Source organism: Homalodisca vitripennis, chromosome 8, assembly GCF_021130785.1.
Source record: "Homalodisca vitripennis isolate AUS2020 chromosome 8, UT_GWSS_2.1, whole genome shotgun sequence".
NCBI classification, from domain to species: Eukaryota; Metazoa; Arthropoda; class Insecta; order Hemiptera; family Cicadellidae; genus Homalodisca; species Homalodisca vitripennis.
This window is the reverse complement of record NC_060214.1, coordinates 29,234,476-29,254,500: the sequence shown is the minus strand read 5'-3', so window position 1 is coordinate 29,254,500 and position 20,025 is coordinate 29,234,476. Positions and strand designations below refer to the sequence as shown.

Genomic DNA, 20,025 nt, shown 5'->3' with positions numbered 1-20,025 from the left:
CTGAAAATTTCGGACTATGAATATTTGGAGCAATGTGAAAGTACGCAGTATAATAGAGACCCAAAACTATTGTAATGTGTATATATATACATAATATGGCTCATATATTTTGGAAATGTAGGCATGAATACATACCAACTTTCTTATATGTATATATATAACACATTTGAGTGAATTTTGTATAATTTGTAAATATTTTATCCAATAAATGGCAATTTTTTACTCTAAATTAAATTATTTTTTAAATAATATGTAATCATATATATTTACTGTTTTAATTTAGGGGTAGTTTTAAGGGTAGAAAAGCTTAAGAATATGATAATCATTTTCGAGAGTGTGGAATAATATTAAAATCCTTTTCATTTTATCAAAAACAATTTTAACAATTTTTTTATCAAGGGGTAGTTTTTAAGGGTTGAAAGGGGGTTAAAAAATTTGATAATTATTATAGAAAATATAAAATATTACTAACTCTATACTTACATCTTTTTATATCATACCAAAGTATTTTTTTTGTGATTTTTTCGATTTAGGGGTTGTTTGCAAGGGTTGTAAGATGTTCAAGGGGTTGAAAATGATTTTAATATGAGGTAATTGTGTTAGAAAAAACTTTAAAATTTCACCACTTACTATTAAACATGTTTTCTAGCGATAAAATGGCTCAATGTCGATTTTTCCATTAAGGGGTTGTTTACACCCCTTAAAAATAATAGGCGGAGTTCAGATCATTTTCACTTTTGAAGTTAAGTGTAAGATGAGCCTAATTCCAAAATTTCATGCAAATCGGTTCACAGTAAAAAAATTCGGAGGTAAGACCGTATTTTTCGCTTCAATGACTGCACTATTAGTCTGTTGATATAGCGTGACGTCTGTCTGTCCGCTAGAGGAAGGCATGGGGTGAACCCACTGTATTGATGGATAGAACGGTTCTTTGAAATGATCCGGCTCATTCGGATCAGATCACTGTAATGAACCGACTCATGAGTCGGATTTTCAGATCATTCAGCTCATTGACGGTGTTGTTTTTAATATTAAAAATACTAATTAAAAACTGTATTTAGATGTTATTTCATCCTGTGTACCATGAAATATAATTGATACAAAACCATCATTATTACCTGTACTGTAAAAGAAGCTTTAAGGGTTTAAAGGCTTTGTACCTAAAATACAATAGTTTACAACGAGGTGTAGGCTAAACTGTCGTCCATAATACATTCATATTTTAAACAGTTTTAATCTACGTCTAGCAGATCACTCAGATCATAAAGAACTACGAGGACCGAACAATGTTAAACTGGCTGGCGACTCTCAGCTCACGGGTCGTGACGCGATGGTTCGTTCAATCAGGAGTCGGCTCTCCAAATAAGCCGGCTCATTTCATGTACCGGCTACATCTTTTTTGAAATCTCATTTAAGCCTCGGCGTCTTAGCTATGCCGGCTTCGATGTGCACTGGTTTTATTGTCAAAGTACAGATTTGAACCCGTGATCTCTCGGTTAGAGAGCCGAGACTATAACCATTAGTCTACGGAGGAGGACGATCTCAGATCATTTCGTAACCCGGATCAGTGAGCCGGGACTCATGATCTGCGCATCACTATAGGAAGGACCCAGCAGTGGCGCTCTGGACCTTATCTCGTTTTCTCTTCTCCCAATGTGAGAGGTAGAAGACCTTGTCACCGTAAGCGGTCGCTTAACAAAGTGAGAGCCTCGTCGCCCCTCTTTCAAATTTGAGCAGCAAAATAGTGAATTTTGCACATTACGCCTTTGAATGGTTGTATTTGTGATTGATATTATCGTGGAGGCACTGCTTTACTGTAGTAGGCTGTACAGGATTAATAATTACAATGTATTAGACTTATGTAGTGATGTAATTACAAAAAAGATGTCTTTATTGTCTGAAAAACACAGTGCATAGTATAAACACGCACAGTGAAAAATGATAATGTGTAAAAAAGAGTGTTTACAAAAGTACAATTCTTCTTTTAAAAAAGTAACATTTTTTTTACTTCAGAGCCATGGTATCTAGTACTTGCTCTGGACAAACTGATATTTTCCCGTAGTGGACAGTAAGTAAGGCAAGTGCAGTGAACCGTTCATTCTTAATTTTGTTCCTTAAAAAGCGCTTGACTCGTTTCAATGTTGAGAATCATTCAGCAGTATATTTCGACGCAGGAAGGCGTCCCTTAAACTGTATGTCAAGAAAGAAATGTATGTGGGAAAAACTGATTGTCACACCTTTTGAGGCACTTAGTGTATAGAGCTCGTAGACAGTAATAATAAACAGAAGTCGGGCTTTAAGAGTCTGTATAGTAAAATGAGTTTAAATCGATTTTGTTAATAAAATATGAGCTATTATAATAATACTGAATCATTTAAATAATAATAATGATAATCATTAGATAAAAAAGTAATTGAAAGAAAATAAATATTTGGGAGGAGTTCGGATCCCTTGCACCCCCTCGCTGGTTACGTCTTTGGCGCCCGTATTACGTATCCTTGAAACCCGTATACGCCCTTGAAACCCGTACGCGTCCTTGACACCCGTCTGCGTCCTTGACGCCTGTATATTCCCTTGACACCCGTATACGTCCTTGACACCCGTCTACGTCCTTGACACCCGTCTACGGTTTGACACCCTGTCTCATTCATCTGTTGCCTGTCTACGTCCTTCGTCTACTCATGGAGATCTGTCGACCTGGACCCCCGAATTCCATGGATCCCTCTGGAACTCACTGGATCCCCGACCCCACTAGACTCCCTTGACCCCCGACCCCACTAGACCCCCCTGAACCCCCGACCACACTAGACCCCCCTGAACCCCCGACCCCACTAGGCCCCCTGAACCCCCGACCCCACTAGACCCCCTGAACCCCCGACCCCACTAGGACCCCTGAACCCCCGACCCCAATAGACCCACCTGAACCCCCGGATCCACTGGACCCCCGGACCCACCTGGAAGCCCTGAAGATCCGAGCTAGATATTCGACCAGTGTGTCTGGCGTGAAGTAAGAACAACGTTGATCAGTTGCCACAATTTTTACTAAAAACCCCTTCGTATGGTTATCATTAACCCCTCCCTGCTATCTGCGTGTTTTTCTCTGTTACTTATTTTATTGTTAACTCGATAATATCATAAATCTTTCAGAGTTCGGATGAAACTAATTTTATTTTGTTCGTCAATCTCCGAACTTGTTCATGGTCTTCTGAGTCAGGATCTGTCTTTTGATTTTTTAATAATGGCATTAAACACTATACATTACTTCTCCTATATAACGTGTCTGAGGCTGAGATCAGTTATATCGCGTTTATTAATAAAAGCAGCCCTCGATGATGAATGTGTATAGTAGGTTTAGCAGTACCTGAGTAATCCTCATAAAACATGAACTTCCAGAAAATTAGTTATAAATAGTCCATCCGGCTCAGTTGGAAGAAGTAGGTAGTGTTTGTGACAACTAAATATTAATTTATTTTCTTGGAATTTACATGAAGCCTACTCAATTTCTCGAAAATCAACAGATATAGATACCGAGATAGCAAAACATTTTTTATTATAATTATTTTATCCTGTAAAATGATTTACGAACATTCGGGTTTTCCTCTAGATTAACAAATAACGGAGTTATGAATAAAAAAAACAGTTTTAATAGCCGTCAATAACAGGGCCACATGAGCATATTCCTAAGTGATTAAAGATTAAGATAAGATTTAGTTTTAAAGAGCGGTGTTTAGGGACCCTGAAGTCGGAGAGAGAAACAAGGTTTATAAGTAGTTATAACTCCATTCTACAGTATTTTATGATCTAACTTAACGACTTGAGTAATAATGTAACTATTTTAGGCCGGTGAGGAGGAATCCTAAAATTAAAGTCCTTGGGTTTGTAGATAACGCACTTATGACGTAATAGATGATGGGGCTCTATTTCAGTTTTCATGGTTAAAAGCTTCAGATGTTACGCGAAATTACGAATGGCTTTTATTTTAGGCTTTGCGCGATTACTTTTTGGTTCGAATGAATGATATTTCCGAAGCTATAGATGAGTTTGCCTCGTTTAAATTTGAAATAGTTGATGAGATGAGACTGCCGCTTCACCTATTTATAGGTTTCCTGTTGTCGAAACGATGTAAAGGTTCGTGTTGAGCTTCTTCGTCGCCGACTTTCTTTGGATCTCTTCAGACTAGCATGACTCCATGTTCTAGGAGTCAAATCTGAGACAGCGACATATACCAGACGCTGCAATAAAAAGAAAGTGAATTCGAGCTAAACTGAACATTCAAATTGAATCAACCCTTGCTGGTACCATAGCTACGTTATGTGTAGAACATTCAGTTGCTTCCCCGTGTTTAAAAATCGTGTCAAAAACGTCGAATTCACCCAATTGTGCAACTGATGAGACAATGAGACTACCCCCTCACCTATTTATAGATGTCATGATGTCGAAACGATGTCAACTTTCTTTGGATCTCCTCAGATTAGCATGACTCCATGTTCTAGGAGTCAAGTTTGAGACAGCGTCAAATACCAGACGATGCAATAAAAGGAAGGTGAACTGGAGCCAAACTTAACATTCAAATTGAATGAACACTTCCTACCATAGCTACGTTATTTGTTTGCCTTGTTGTTCCAATACAAATGTAGATCTGAAAAGCCTATATCTGTTAAACAGCGTATAATTCTGGCCCTTATAATCTACTTCTGATCTAAGGTATAATCTACTTATGGTCTACGAGTAAGGATTCCCGGCGCCATAGCAGATTTAGCCTTGATGACCCGATCAACGAAATATGTACATAAGTAGGTCTGAGAAGCATGCATCTGCCAAAAACAACTTTGGGTTTTTATGACAGTCTTTTAATCTGTAGTACAATTTAGTAAGTTAGTCTTTAATATCTGTATTACACTACTGATCGAGCACTGCTTACTTATGCTTACTTAATATTTGCTAAAATTTACAGTTAAAAGCATATTTTTACTAAAACTTCCATCTTACCTGGATAAACTCTGAGTTCAATAGTGATTATGGAAAAGAAGCAATTAAGAAGTATTGTCACGTTCAAGCTTACTGTATGCTTTCAAAACAATAAGACGTGTTAGTCACTTAAAATTGTTAAATTAATTAAACGTGTTATTTTGTTGCCATATTATGTTTACATTAAACAGACGATATTGTTTTTTGTATTAGGGCTTGGTATTTATATGATGAAGCCCCACGTATTTTGTTCTCAAAATTTAATCATTCATTCCAGTTAGTTGCCACATTTTTTAAATTTTAACTTTTATGACATAAATACTTTGATAAGAAATTTAGTTTTAAGACCATTTATTTATAAATCATATCATATATTTGTAATTTTAAATCTTTACATTGGCGCATGTTTGAAATATCAAGATGTGTTTCTTGAGATGATAATGATCCGTTTGAAGAAGGGTTGGTAAATGCGGTGGTGGTGCAAAACGTAATTTCCTCATCTTTTCAAACATATTTTTGCAATTAGGACTATCTAATATTTTAATTTTCAATAAATAACATGTGTTTACATCAATGCTCAAAATACAGTCTCAAGTGTAAATCTCAAAGTGTAATCTCAAACTTGTTTGAGATTTTGGTCTTTGACCAGCTCACTTTCTTTTTGAATACAATAATTGTACATTCCATAATTTGGCTCTAGAAAAGGAAAATGTACTTCTGATGCAATTGATAAGTTGGTTACTGAGGTATCAATGATGTTTGAAAGAAAGGTCTTTGCTTAGGCCATCTTCTGTGGCCTGATTTTAATTGATTTTTATAGACTTGGTAAAACGAAATAGTCATATTGTCATATCAGTTAAAATCTATAATAAGTTAATAACCTTAATATCTAAATATCCCTGTATATACTTTTACAACAAATTTTACAACTGGCTTCAAGATATGCCGTTTGATTCACTGGATGAGTTTTTCAATGTGTCTAACATAAATCTTTAGCAACTGTAGATCATATGATGTTTAGATTTAAAATTATTGTAAACGCATCACCCTTTACTGTAGTTATTATTACAATAGTATCTAGTATTTATTTGATGAACTAAAAGTGGGAATATTTTTTTGGAATTAGTTACATGGATCAACCGCAATCTTTATATAGATTTTCTTTAACGACATCAAGTATGTTTGTTTGAAACCATCAAAGTATGTTAAAATCTGTTTTAAATAATTATTATATTTAAAAGTATGTTTATTTTAATGTTTCACTCTTGTCTAGAACTTTTTTACTTAGTCGTAACTGGCTGTATTATCGACTTTGAATAACTCGTAAGTGTTCATACGAAAAATAAATATTATTATTTATTTATGTGTTTCTTACAGAAATTTTCATCAACTTTGGAGGCCAGGGGGATGAAGAGACCAATCCTTTAGCACCCCTTTATGACATAAAGTAAACCTATGTACCAAATGTAATGCTTCTATCGTTTATAGTTTTCGCTAGGTGTTGATGGATCAGTAATTTGAGCTTAAGTCGCAGTATTTAGCAGTATATGTTCATCAAAGGCGCCATATTTTAAAGATTTTTAATTAATTGGATAATTTTTATTGAATAAAAAGTTAAATCAATCTATTTTTCAGCCATTAGGGTATATAAGTAAGTAAGACCATACATTAAATATACGCCTCAAACTCAAAATATACTAGTATGCACAACTGTTCGGAATTTATAATTTATCTCCCATATATTTAATTGTATAGACCCCGACAAAGAAATTTGGTTATCAATTTTAAACTTCTATCTATTTACCAAACTACGTACTTTTTTGGTTGCTCATATATTTACAACAAACGATTACAAACTTATAGTGCTCGTATAAACATTTACGCGGAAAGCTCTTGAACTGTATGTTACGACGGACGAAGAATTACAGAGTAACATCTATGCTACAATGTGTTTGAACTTCAGATCGGGATCGGACGTGCCAAGAACCTACGTCTCGTACACCGGCAGAGGATCCATCAACTGCAAACCATTTACTTTCATGGTCCTTACTCTGCCATATTACACCCATTGTCCTTACCCTGCTATATTACACTCATTGTCTTTACCCTGCTATATTACACTCATTGTCCTTACTCTGCCATATTACACTCACTGTCCTTACCCTGCCATATTACACTCATTGTCCTTACTCTAACATATTACACTCACTGTCCTTACTCTGCCATATTACACTCATCGTCCTTACCCTGCTATATTACACTCACTGTCCTTACCCTGCTATATTACACTCACTGTCCTTACTCTGCCATATTACACGCACTGTCCTTACTCTGCCATATTACACGCACTGTCCTTACTCTGCCATATTGCACTCATTGTCCTTACCCTGCCATATTGCACTCATTGTCCTTACCCTGCCATATTACACTCACTGTCCTTACCCTGCCATATTACACTCATTGTCCTTACTCTGCCATATTACACTCATTGTCCTTACCCTGCCATATTACACTCATTGTCCTTACTCTGCCATATTACACTCACTGTCCTTACTCTGCCATATTACACTCATTTTCCTTACCCTGCCATATTACACTCATCGTCCTTACTCTGCCATATTACACTCACTGTCCTTACTCTGCCATATTACACTCACTGTCCTTACCCTGCCATATTACACTCACCGTCCTTACTCTGCCATATTACACTCACTGTCCTTACTCTGCCATATTACACTCATTTTCCTTACCCTGCTATATTACACTCATCGTCCTTACTCTGCCATATTACACTCACTGTCCTTACTCTGCCATATTACACTCATTGTCCTTACCCTGCCATATTACACTCACCGTCCTTACTCTGCCATATTACACTCACTGTCCTTACTCTAACATATTACACTCACTGTCCTTACTCTGCCATATTACACTCATCGTCCTTACCCTGCTATATTACACTCACTGTCCTTACTCTGCCATATTACACTCATTTTCCTTACCCTGCCATATTACACTCATCGTCCTTACCCTGCTATATTACACTCACCGTCCTTACCCTGCCATATTACACTCACTGTCCTTACCCTGCCATATTACACTCACTGTCCTTACTCTGCCATATTACACTCACTGTCCTTACTCTGCCATATTACACTCATTGTCCTTACCCTGCCATATTACACTCATTGTCCTTACCCTGCCATATTACACTCATTGTCCTTACCCTGCCATATTACACTCATTGTCCTTACTCTGCCATATTACACTCACTGTCCTTACTCTGCCATATTACACTCATTGTCCTTACCCTGCCATATTACACTCACTGTCCTTACTCTGCCATATTACACTCATTGTCCTTACTCTGCCATATTACACTCACTGTCCTTACTCTGCCATATTACACTCATTGTCCTTACTCTGCCATATTACACTCACTGTCCTTACCCTGCTATATTACACTCACTGTCCTTACTCTGCCATATTACACTCATCGTCCTTACCCTGCTATATTACACTCACTGTCCTTACCCTGCTATATTACACTCACTGTCCTTACTCTGCCATATTACACTCACTGTCCTTACTCTGCCATATTACACTCATTTTCCTTACCCTGCTATATTACACTCATCGTCCTTACTCTGCCATATTACACTCATTGTCCTTACTCTGCCATATTACACTCATTGTCCTTACCCTGCCATATTACACTCATTGTCCTTACTCTGCCATATTACACTCACTGTCCTTACTCTGCCATATTGCACTCATTGTCCTTACCCTGCCATATTGCACTCATTGTCCTTACCCTGCCATATTACACTCACTGTCCTTACTCTAACATATTACACTCACTGTCCTTACTCTGCCATATTACACCCATTGTCCTTACCCTGTCATATTACACTCACTGTCCTCACTCTGCTATATTACACTCACTGTCCTTACTCTGCCATATTACACTCACTGTCCTTACCCTGCTATATTACACTCACTGTCCTTACCCTGCTATATTACATTCATTGTCCTTACCCTGCTACATTACACTCATTGTCCTTACTCTGCCATATTACACTCACTATCTTTACTCTGCCATATTACACTCATTGTCCTTACCCTACTGTATTACACTCATTGACCTTACTCTGCCATACTACACTCATTGTCCTTTCTTTGCCATTTTACTTACATCGTCCCAATCCTGTCATATTACGTATATTATCCCAATTCTGCCGTTTTTGAAAACATTGCCCCAATTCTGTCATTTCTGATAACATTGTCCTAATTCTGTCATTTTACATGAACTATCCAAATTCTGCCCTTTTCCAAAACATGCTCCAATTCTGCATTTTTTCCTAACAATGTCCCAATTCTTCATTTTACATACTTTGTCCCAATACTGTCGTTTTTGAAAACATTGCCCCAATTCTGTCATTTCTGATAACATTGTCCTAATTCTGTCATTTTACATGAACTATCCAAATTCTGCCCTTTTCCAAAACATGCTCCAATTCTGCATTTTTTCCTAACAATGTCCCAATTCTTCATTTTACATACTTTGTCCCAATACTGTCGTTTTACAAATTCTGCCCTTTTCCAAACATTGTCCCAATTCTGTCATTTTACGTACATCGTCCCAATTCCAAATTTTGCCATTTCCAAACAATGTCCCAATTCTGTTGTTTTACATACCTACATTATTTCAATTCCACCCTTTCCAAACATTTTCCCAAACTTGTCCTTTTCCAAAAATTATCCCAATTCTGTCATTTTACATACATTGTCCCAATTCTGTCATTTTACGTATATTACCCCAATTCTGTCGTTTTACATACATTATCCCAATTCTGTCATTGTCCCAATCCTGCCCTTTTCCACACATTGTAACAATTCCGCCCATTTCCAAACACTGTCCCAATTCTGTCATTTTACGTACGTCGTCCCAATTCTGTCGTTACATATATTATTTAAATTCTGCCCTTTTCCATACATTGTCCCAGTTCCGGCCTTTTCCAAACATTCTGCATTATGTGCATTTCCATACATTGCCTTAATTTTGTTTTATAGCTTCCCACTTAATGTTCTATTATCCACACCTTTTTATATTTGTCCTGTTTTTTCTCATTCCATAATATATTTTTGAATTGTCCATTTCACCCATTAAAATGTTTTCCGTTTACATCTTGTCACATTTTTTATTTCTCGTTTCTATTATTACTTATTTCTTCTTTGTTCTCTATTTCTAAACTTATTTCTCAATCTTATTCCTTATTTCTTTTAAACTCTTCTAAAACCTGTCTCCACATTTTCAATCACCATTTTTATCATTACCTCAATTTTGTATAAGGTGTGTTTCCGTGTGTAATTCTGTCATTTTAAATGCACTATCCAAATTCTGCCCTTTTTCCAAACATTGTCCCAACTATGTCTTTTTAAGTACATCGTCCCAATTCTGTCGTTTTACATACATTGTTTCAGTTTTGCCCTTTCCAAACATTCTAACATACTTCTCAAACAACATTCTCAATCCTGCCCTTTTCCAAACATCGTCCCAACTCTGTCGTTTTACATACATTTTCGCAATTCTGTCATTTTACATACATTTTTCAAATTCTGCCTTTTTCCAAAAATTATCCCAATTCTGTCATTTTACGTACATCGTCGCAATTCAAAATTCTGCCCCCTTCCAAACAATGTCCCAATTCTGTTGTTTTACATACATTATTTCAATTCTGCCCTTTCCAAACATTGTCCCAATTCTTTCGTTTTACATACATTTTCGCAAATCTGTCATTTTACATACATTTTACAAATTCTGCCCTTTTCCAAACACTGTCCCAATTCTGTCATTTTACGTACGTCGTCCCAATTCTGTCGGTAAATACATTATTTCAATTCTGCCCTTTCCAAACATTGTCCCAATCCTGCCCTTTTACATACATTTTTCAAATTCTGCCCTTTTCCAAACACTGTCCCAATTCTGTCATTTTACGTACGTCGTCCCAATTCTGTCGTTAAATACATTATTTCAATTCTGCCCTTTCCAAACATTATCCCAATTCTGACATTTTACGTGCATCGTCCCAATTCTGTCGGTAAATACATTATTTCAATTCTGCCCTTTCCAAACATTGTCCCAATCCTGCCCTTTTACATACATTTTTCAAATTCTGCCCTTTTCCAAACACTGTCCCAATTCTGTCATTTTACGTACGTCGTCCCAATTCTGTCGTTAAATACATTATTTCAATTCTGCCCTTTCCAAACATTATCCCAATTCTGACATTTTACGTGCATCGTCCCAATTCCAAATTCTGCCCCTTTCCAAAAATGTCCCAATTCTGTTGTTTTACATACCTACATTATTTCAATTCCACCCTTTCCAAACATTTTCCCAAACTTGTCCTTTTCCAAACATTGTCCCAAACCTTCCCTTTTCCAAACATTGTCCCAAACCTTCCCTTTTCCAAACATTATCCCAATTCTTTCATTGTCCCAATCCTGCCCTTTCCACACATTGTAACAATTCCGCCCTTTTCCAAACACTGTCCCAATTCTGTCATTTTACGTACGTCGTCCCAATTCTGTCGTTAAATACATTATTTCAATTCTGCCCTTTCCAAACATTGTCCCAATCCTGCCATTTTACATACATTTTTCAAATTCTGCCCTTTTCCATACATTGTCCCAGTTCCGGCCTTTTCCAAACATTCTGCATTATGTGCATTTCCATACATTGCCTTAATTTTGTTTTATAGCTTCCCACTTAATGTTCTATTATCCACACCTTTTTTATATTTGACCTGTTTTTTCTCATTCCATAATATATTTTTGAATTGTCCATTTCACCCATTAAAATGTTTTCCGTTTACATCTTGTCACATTTTTTATTTCTCGTTTCTATTATTACTTATTTCTTCTCTGTTCTCTATTTCTAAACTTATTTGAATGTATTAAACATGCTCTGGACTTCACAGTGTTTTGCCTACCCATATTTCCCCTCGATCTTATTCCTTATTTCTTTCAAACTCTTATAAAACCTGTCTCCACATTTTCAAACACCATTTTTATCATCACTTCAATTTCGTATAAGGTGTTTCCCACATCATTCCACCCACGGTCAATCTTCTTCGAAGTCACTGTCTTCCAGCACATCGACGTTCCATGCACTACATCCTTGGACATTTTCATGCAGGTAATTAATTGCATTACAGTTATTTTACTTTTAATTATTTTTATACTTAGTCTACTTACTAAATATTTATAGTAATTCTTCGTCCGTTACTATACAGTTCAAGTTTTGTATTGAAATATTGTGTAATTATTGAAAAGTATTTTAATTTTATAAAATATTTTATTAGGATACTTCATATTTAATAAGCATAGTTCTTAATGCATAGTGTTATTAAAAGTGGCTTGTGTTATTACTAATCTATTACTTTACTACATATTGTTTGTGCGATAACGAGTGTTGGAAAATATTTAATATCGGTTTTAGCTTAGATCATATATTTTTCTATTCATAGTATATTTCCAGATAATAAATTTAAAAGGTCTGTAAAAATATTCTTTTAGGTGTATATTTGAGCAAATATTAAGCATTCAGTGATTAGTCAGTAATCTAATGCAGATATTAAAGACAAAAGATATAAACCTTATCGTTATTGTCTTTTGGCAGAAGAAGGCTTCTCGTACCCGTGTACGTATATATATATATATATATATATATATATATATATATATATATATATATATATATTCTTGATCGGGGGAAGAAGACAAAATCAACAAACACAAAACATACCAAGACTAGAGTAAGTGGCAATGGCCATAAATAAATAAATATAACTTTTTGAAATGTTTTATTGATCGTCGCAACAAGGCAAACTCATACACCTGCAAAACCTACGAAATTGCGAGCAAAGATGCGGGTAATGGCTAGTGTTCGATAATGTTTAAAATTGTAGTAATTTCGCTAAAAGTTAAGTTTTTGTTTTAATATTATATAAAAACTATTAATAACGGTACCAGTAATTAATCGTATACAACTGAAAAGTTAGGACCACATATATAACGATACGTTTTAGCTCGTCAAATGCAAGTCTTAGGTAGATTTCCTTTGATGTTCATAAAACCCGTCATTTTAGAACGTACCTTAGCATGTATCAACTGGCTCATGAAATCCTTTAGATTGCTTTCGGTACATCACCTCGGAAACATCCTAATAAGCTCTGAAAGCACGCGGATTATACTGGTACCAATAGTGTTATTAGTATCGTCACAGTACCAATTGACAAAATACATTCCTGATCTTAACACATTGATACAGAAAATCCAACCAAAAATGCTCATATCCGATTATACTAGGCCTCATAGTTTCAGTATATTGCAGTGACGAATATAGAAAATTAATTGGGGGGGGGGGTTGATTAACTGGGTAGTTTTGGAAATATATAATGCCCTCCAAAAATCACTCAGGAATGTTCCCATTGCAAATGTTTGACCTTTAAGACCTCATAAACGTGTTATAGCTTAAAAAACTACTGGGTACTATTTTAAAATTCCTCAAAATTTCTGTGGGGATCGTGCTCCAGCCCCCCCCCCGACCAGTCCTACCACCTCCCCCCGACCTCTTCTACCATATACGCCCATGGTATATGGCATATTCCCGGTTGAGGGAGGTCCCAAAATATATGAACTTTTAAAACTTCCAGGTTCTAGGACTCCTAGAGCTGTACGAGTCTCTTTGTTTAGTTTTGGGGTAAATTCCGAGGGCTGGAATCCCAGATAAGTGGGAACTGGGAACGCCCAGACTCAAAATTCCAGGCCTCTAGGGTTCTCGAAAATCTTTGGGAACACTATTTGAATGTAAATCAAAACAATGAAAAGGTCTATTAAAAAGAATCTATTTCACTGGTCATTTGAACTCAGAACAGTTTTAATTTAAAGCCAACATGGCTTCGGATTCATCAATATCTAATATTATCATACCAAATAATGTTTCTATTAAATGTGCAATCATTTGTATACAAATAAATTCTTTACTGGCGGCTCATAAAGCATTGAATAAATTTTTACGCTCATGAGGTACCGCATCTTAAATTATCATTTTGAATAAGGAAGAAAGGTTTACAGCCATACTGGAAAATGGCGGCAGTTTTTATAAGTTGGAGATATACATTTTAAATGTCTGTAAATCTAGGAGTGGTTCCCCATTTAAATTTGATATAGGTACAATTATAGTGAGTTCATTATTTGGAATTTTAAAACTAAACAGCTATATGCTACTCTCCGGGCGCCTGTATGAGTGCAAAACCTAATATTTTCTTACTTTTACATTTTTTTCTTACTTTTACATTTTGGTGGTCCTTACATTAATCCAATAATGATCATTATTTATAAGACCCTACGTCAGTAAATGGTAACCCTGTTACTCGAGAAAACCGGCAACGTCGGAAAACCCCAAATCCATTATCAACTAAGATAAGGTACAACCAGTTACCTTACCGGTTTAGACCAACAAATCTTTGTGGTCTAGTCCCTGCGTGTCACTGTAGTCCTTGTGTCTAGTTAAGTGCCACATGTTAGCTCTATTGAACTTTATAGAGCAAGTGGCTTGTAAATGATATCCCTGCAAAGTATTTGAATATAAGTTCATGGTCGGTGTATTGGATAACTTTGGTATAGAGGTGTGCCAGGCAGTTCCGGAACTGGAACCGTTCCGACCTTAACGTTCCAGGCTCGGAACTAGTTCCGTGAGATAGTTCCAGTTCCAGGCGTTCCAGTCCGACATTGCTTGTCTACCTATTTAAGTTTCTGGTGATTTAGTTCCGGTACAATATAATACTACGTTCTGATATTTAAATTTTAGAAGCAAAGTCTATCTGCTTAAGTTGTTTTCGTACATTATAGATACACAGTTTTATAACAATCTAACTTTGTGAATGTGAATTCCCAAATATCAATTTAAATTCTAAATTCACTCATCCACCTATAATGTCAGTGTAGTAAACAATTTTACTCAAACAACAACAAACACAGTAAGAAATATTTCTGAAATTAATTGAAATTCACATATTGTAAAATAATGATATAAAATACCGTACAATGAATGAAATTGAAACATAATTATATATTTATAAGGTTGGCCTACCTTGAAGCATTAAATAAATAGATAATAGTTAAAAGAAATTCCATTATTTAAACACTAAAACTTTACTACTCAATTACTACTGTTGATCCCAAGTTAAAACAGTTACTTTAAAATTAAAGAAATATATTTCTTCGCATTACTTGTATAATAACGGAAATTTTACACTTTTCATCGTTTTCATCGATTTATTGCTAGAGAGAAAAACTAGAGCTGTGCGAAAATGTAATTTGGTAAAGTCCATTCGTTAAGTTTACGGACACTAAAGTTGTTAACGTATAAATTAATAATGATTTGAATATATCAATAGAAAATTAAGTACAGGTTGCCACATGAACATATTGTGGTTGCCTGGAATCCAGAGCGGAAATAGAACATTTACTAGCCTAATCGTTCCGCTTAACAGGTCCATAACGCGCGGAACTTATAGTCACGTAACCTGTTCCGTCGGAACATGGAGTTCCGAAGAAGTGAACTGTTCCAGGTCCGTTCCGGTTCCGCAACGTTCCGATGGAACTGTTCCAGTTCTTTGGCATATCTCTACTTTGGTATAATCCAGATGAATAAACATCCCTGACGCTGAACAAAAATAGTTCCTGTGTCTTAGCTTTGTGTGTTTGTGTAATTCATCAATAACACTTTCTTAATGGTGTTCCATGGATGCACATTATCTTAACTTTTCTTAGACTGAGGCAATATTTTTTACAAAAATGCGACAGATTGATTTGTGATTTTTCCAGATGTAATCATTATTTCTCCAGTTAGTCTTTTCGATTAACTTAATAACTAAGAACACACTATCCAATACTTAAAACTTTTATTTTTGTGAGGCCTTTCGATAGCAAGGCTATCTTCGTCAGACACATCACAAAAGTAAATACAAAAAATAAATTTGTTTTTAATAATAAATATTAAAAATAAATTAACTTTTCCAGTAAATTCCAGACCTTGACTATCACTAGAAAGTTAAACAGGTAACTTTAAGACAATTCATAAAAACTAAATTCTACTTCAGTCGAAAATTATTTATTTAACTCGTTGCCTCTTGAGATAAAAACAGATTTAGGTGTATTATTATTTAGGACAAAATTTTATTGCTTCTGTACCAAGTCGGGAAGCCTTTATAAAGTTTTCTAAGCTTTCGAGTTGATATAAATATTAGCTTGCTAGTACAAATGTTATTATTTATATTTTATGTCTTTGAGATACATAAAGACTGTAATGTTGTATAGTGTAAAATAAAAACGTTAAACATTATTTAAAAGATCACGATATTCCCTTACTTTGATTGCGTTCATACAGTACAATTTTGGCGAACACTTGACTACAATATGATATGAAATCAATAGGCTATCAACAAATTATTGCTTAACTTCTGATATTTAAAAGTGAATTCATTTACTTTTATAGATAGGTCAACTACGAGGCAAACACGATTTGAATAAATGTCTTTGACCATTTTATGAGTTGACCGGTAAACGTTCGTTGCCAGCTCGCCCGAATCGCGGGAAACGTGGCTGTATCGTATTTTTTGTCAGTCTTACGAGTTTGATGGATTCGCCAATCCGAAAAATTACTACAGTAGGGGTCACGAAAGTGTCTGGCACGGCCGACACAGACCGTTGTCACAGTGTTGAACTGTACAAACAAAAAACTAAGTAGTAGTAGCTCACTCCTCATTGGCTGATCCAAAGTCACGCGATAATAGGCTCCTCCCTCAACTGCACTTTTTCGTGGCCCCTACTGTAATTTTGAGTTGTGTTGTAAACTGCCTACCTGATATTATAGTTGCAATATCAAAACGGAAAATGAAACTGAACTGTAAGATATGGTTCGACTACGAATATATATTTTCAGTTTAATGCAAGTTAAAATATATCTTGAATGTTTGTATGAATCGGTGGGGGGGGGGGGTTACAACCCCCAAATCCCCCTCTCTGATCATTGTTCAAAGGTTTTTGTTCTAAGTATGATATTAAATTTGTTCACTAATGCTAATGGCTTGCTGTTGTATTTAACATTATTGCGCCATAGAAACAATAGAACTTTCTTAGCGTAGAAATGTTTTTAATTTTGTTTATCGAACAAGACATTAACCTCTAATGGTGTTTTGAGGGTTAATATTTTTGGACCTTTTCCTCCTCTTTTATGTGCATACTATGTCTGATGTTGAAATTCCCGCAAGTACTACTATCTTACTAATTTTATGCTGGATTATAAAATTAGGTTACATTATGGTCAGTTTAACTACTTGTAAATATATCTAAATATTTTTTTTATATTTGTTGATGTTGTTTAGTTTTTAAATATTTATGATTTGAATCAACAAAAAAAAACTTGAAAAATAAATGTATCGATACATAAATAATAGGCCTAGGCGTGCAAAAGAGAAAATATCTCTTGCAGCTTAGTCGAAAATCGTTAAATTTCACCAATAGCTTGAGATACAAAGCTGCTGGAGATACATTAGTAGTGTAAAATATTAATTCGCACAATGCTGATATTTACTAAGTACCACGTTAAAATGATAAATGAATGGACTCGTATATTTTGCCTACAAATATGTTTACGATTTTCTTGTTATGATTACCTCCATAAGATCAATTCAAACAATTTTGCCCGGCACAATCCCTTGGACTGACGTGCACCACCATTGAACTCGATGTTGCACATGTTCTTTATTACTACTTTCTTTTCGTTATTTTTGTATACCTTCCCCACCTGACGAAGAGGATAGGTTCCAACCCTCGAAACGTTCTGTTATACCTTTTATAACCTATAACGGTGGCAAAGGTCCCTGTAATCCTTTCTATAGGTTAGTTGAATATAGGTCTATAGGTTTCTCCTAATATCGTGTGGACAAATACACAAAATTTATTTTTTCCAGCTCTTCGTGACTTTGCTAACGCTCAACAACAAATGAGCTCAGGATTCTAAATAACTTTTCCATTTTGCTCTACAATGCATAATTATTACTCTTTGTTTACATTTTTGTCGTCCACCACCTTGAAACCTTAAGAGATATAAAATAATGTACAAGAATACAACAATTTCTTACTATTTTTACGCCCAATATAAAGATAAACAAACTGAATTAGTGTAAATTTAATGAATATTGCAGGTGTTTACACCTAATCATATAAATAATTGTAAACGTTATACAGCTGAAGTAACACGGCTTGGTGTGGTAGGGCGGTCATGTTTATCTTCTGACGGCATCATGAAAGACTTGGCCATCTGCCAAGCCCGATTCTGTCTGCGCTGATTAATTTCCAATGGTCGCCTCAGTTACAGAAATGCTCATGTCCAAGACTGGCCAACTTTCGTATATCTGTCAATGCCATCTTATTCTAATTATAACTAAATAATATTAGAATAAGTAATCGAAGTAAAGTATCTGACAATACCTAAAAACCATGGGCCCTAATAGAAATAGTTAAGAAAGTAATCGTTTAGATTTATTAAACCAGATTATTAAATATAGGTCGTCAAAATACGTTAAAGATATCCTTTCAAAATAAAATTCGACCTGTAGTTAAATAAACACCATACTTTTAGAATACGTATTAACGCAATAAACCAGAATTAACCTTCGAATAATAAAGAATTGTAGGCTAGCAAATAACTTATATCCAGTTCCCCTAATTTAACAAAACGGAACAATCCTTTTATCCAATTGATAAAACTGCAAAGAAACCGTTATGTCCAGCTCATCTACCTCAATGTATTAAAGAAATGATACGGCTTGGTGTAGTAATCATCCATTTTTTAGTAAAGGATGATTACTAAAAATCGTGTGGACAACCAATAGCGGAACGATACATTGTTATTTGATATATAGTTTTTTAATTTATAATTATATTACAATAATTGACCAGTTACAATATTATTTTATGGAAAATAGTAAATTGTACATAAATATTTCACGTTAGCTTGGATTTAATAGTTTCAAATGTTGTTGATTAATTTGGATGTTTTAACATTATTCTCTCTAAGGGATCGATAGTCTATAAAAATGATTTATTCGATAATACATGTTCGTGCATCCAACCGCCGCGAACTGTCTACAACCGGACAGCTATTTTATTATTGGGCCAGCTGCGGCCGGTCGAGTGACCTTGACAGTCAGCTGACCTGATCACTTTCGACTTAATCAAGTAGCCCGCCCACTTGTTAGTAACAGGTCTACTGGCAAAGTCTTCCTAAACCTGGATTATCGTCCAACAATCAAACACGCATACTCGTATTTCAAAATTTTTTCAGACATTATGCACTGTAATGGTCGTTTTAAAGGAGCATTCAACACAATTTTTAATTATGTATACGGTTGTGTTGTTGTGCCGACGAAGAAATAAGTATAAAGATTCGTTGCACAAAAAACCGCATTATAGTATAACTTTTAAGCTGGGTTACAAATTCACAATGAGATAGTTTGAAGACAGCAGTAAAGAGCTCGATTTAGTTTTCCATTGGTGGTTGGTAAAATAGAAGAAGTTATGTGGCCTAGCTGAGGTATAACTTCAGAAAAGCAGATCGTTTACAATTAATTGGTTATATTAAATGTTGCCGCTACAAACTCCAGCCGTACAACTCGGCTATATAGATAGCTATGCTGCTACGTAGTGCAAACGTGGATCTAGAAGGTCTGACAGGTTGTTGTGGAGGGGGGGAGGACAAGCACAGTCAAGTTGGCACTCGGTCTGGTCTGATCTGAATTTGAACGTAGAGAGAACAATACAGTTATCAAATTGTAGATTCTTCATGCGTATCTAGAGCGTGGCCTTGACGACAGCTGGTGAGTGTCAGTGAAGAGTCGAACAGCTGATTGCAAGTCCAGCCCACGTTACGCCAGTCATGGAGCCTACCATACCACGCAAGAAGGCAAGTTATTTTCTGATTAT

General features: G+C 35.5%; 2 protein-coding genes across 2 annotated transcripts in view; both read left to right on the top strand.

Moving 5' to 3' along the window:
- The window catches only part of LOC124367462, a 38,096-nt gene extending 29,151 nt beyond the window's left edge, over positions 1-8,945 (top strand). Inside the window, exon 2 of the mRNA XM_046824288.1 lies at positions 6,932-8,945. Coding sequence (XP_046680244.1) covers positions 6,932-8,815 — 1,884 coding nt within the window. The 3' untranslated portion in view covers positions 8,816-8,945. The remainder of the gene's footprint in view (positions 1-6,931) is intronic.
- A 10,853-nt stretch (positions 8,946-19,798) lies between these two features.
- Positions 19,799-20,025, top strand: part of LOC124367461 (adenosine deaminase-like) — a 37,356-nt gene continuing 37,129 nt past the window's right edge. Inside the window, exon 1 of the mRNA XM_046824287.1 lies at positions 19,799-20,005. Within this exon, the coding sequence (XP_046680243.1) occupies positions 19,979-20,005 (27 nt within the window). The 5' untranslated portion in view covers positions 19,799-19,978. The remainder of the gene's footprint in view (positions 20,006-20,025) is intronic.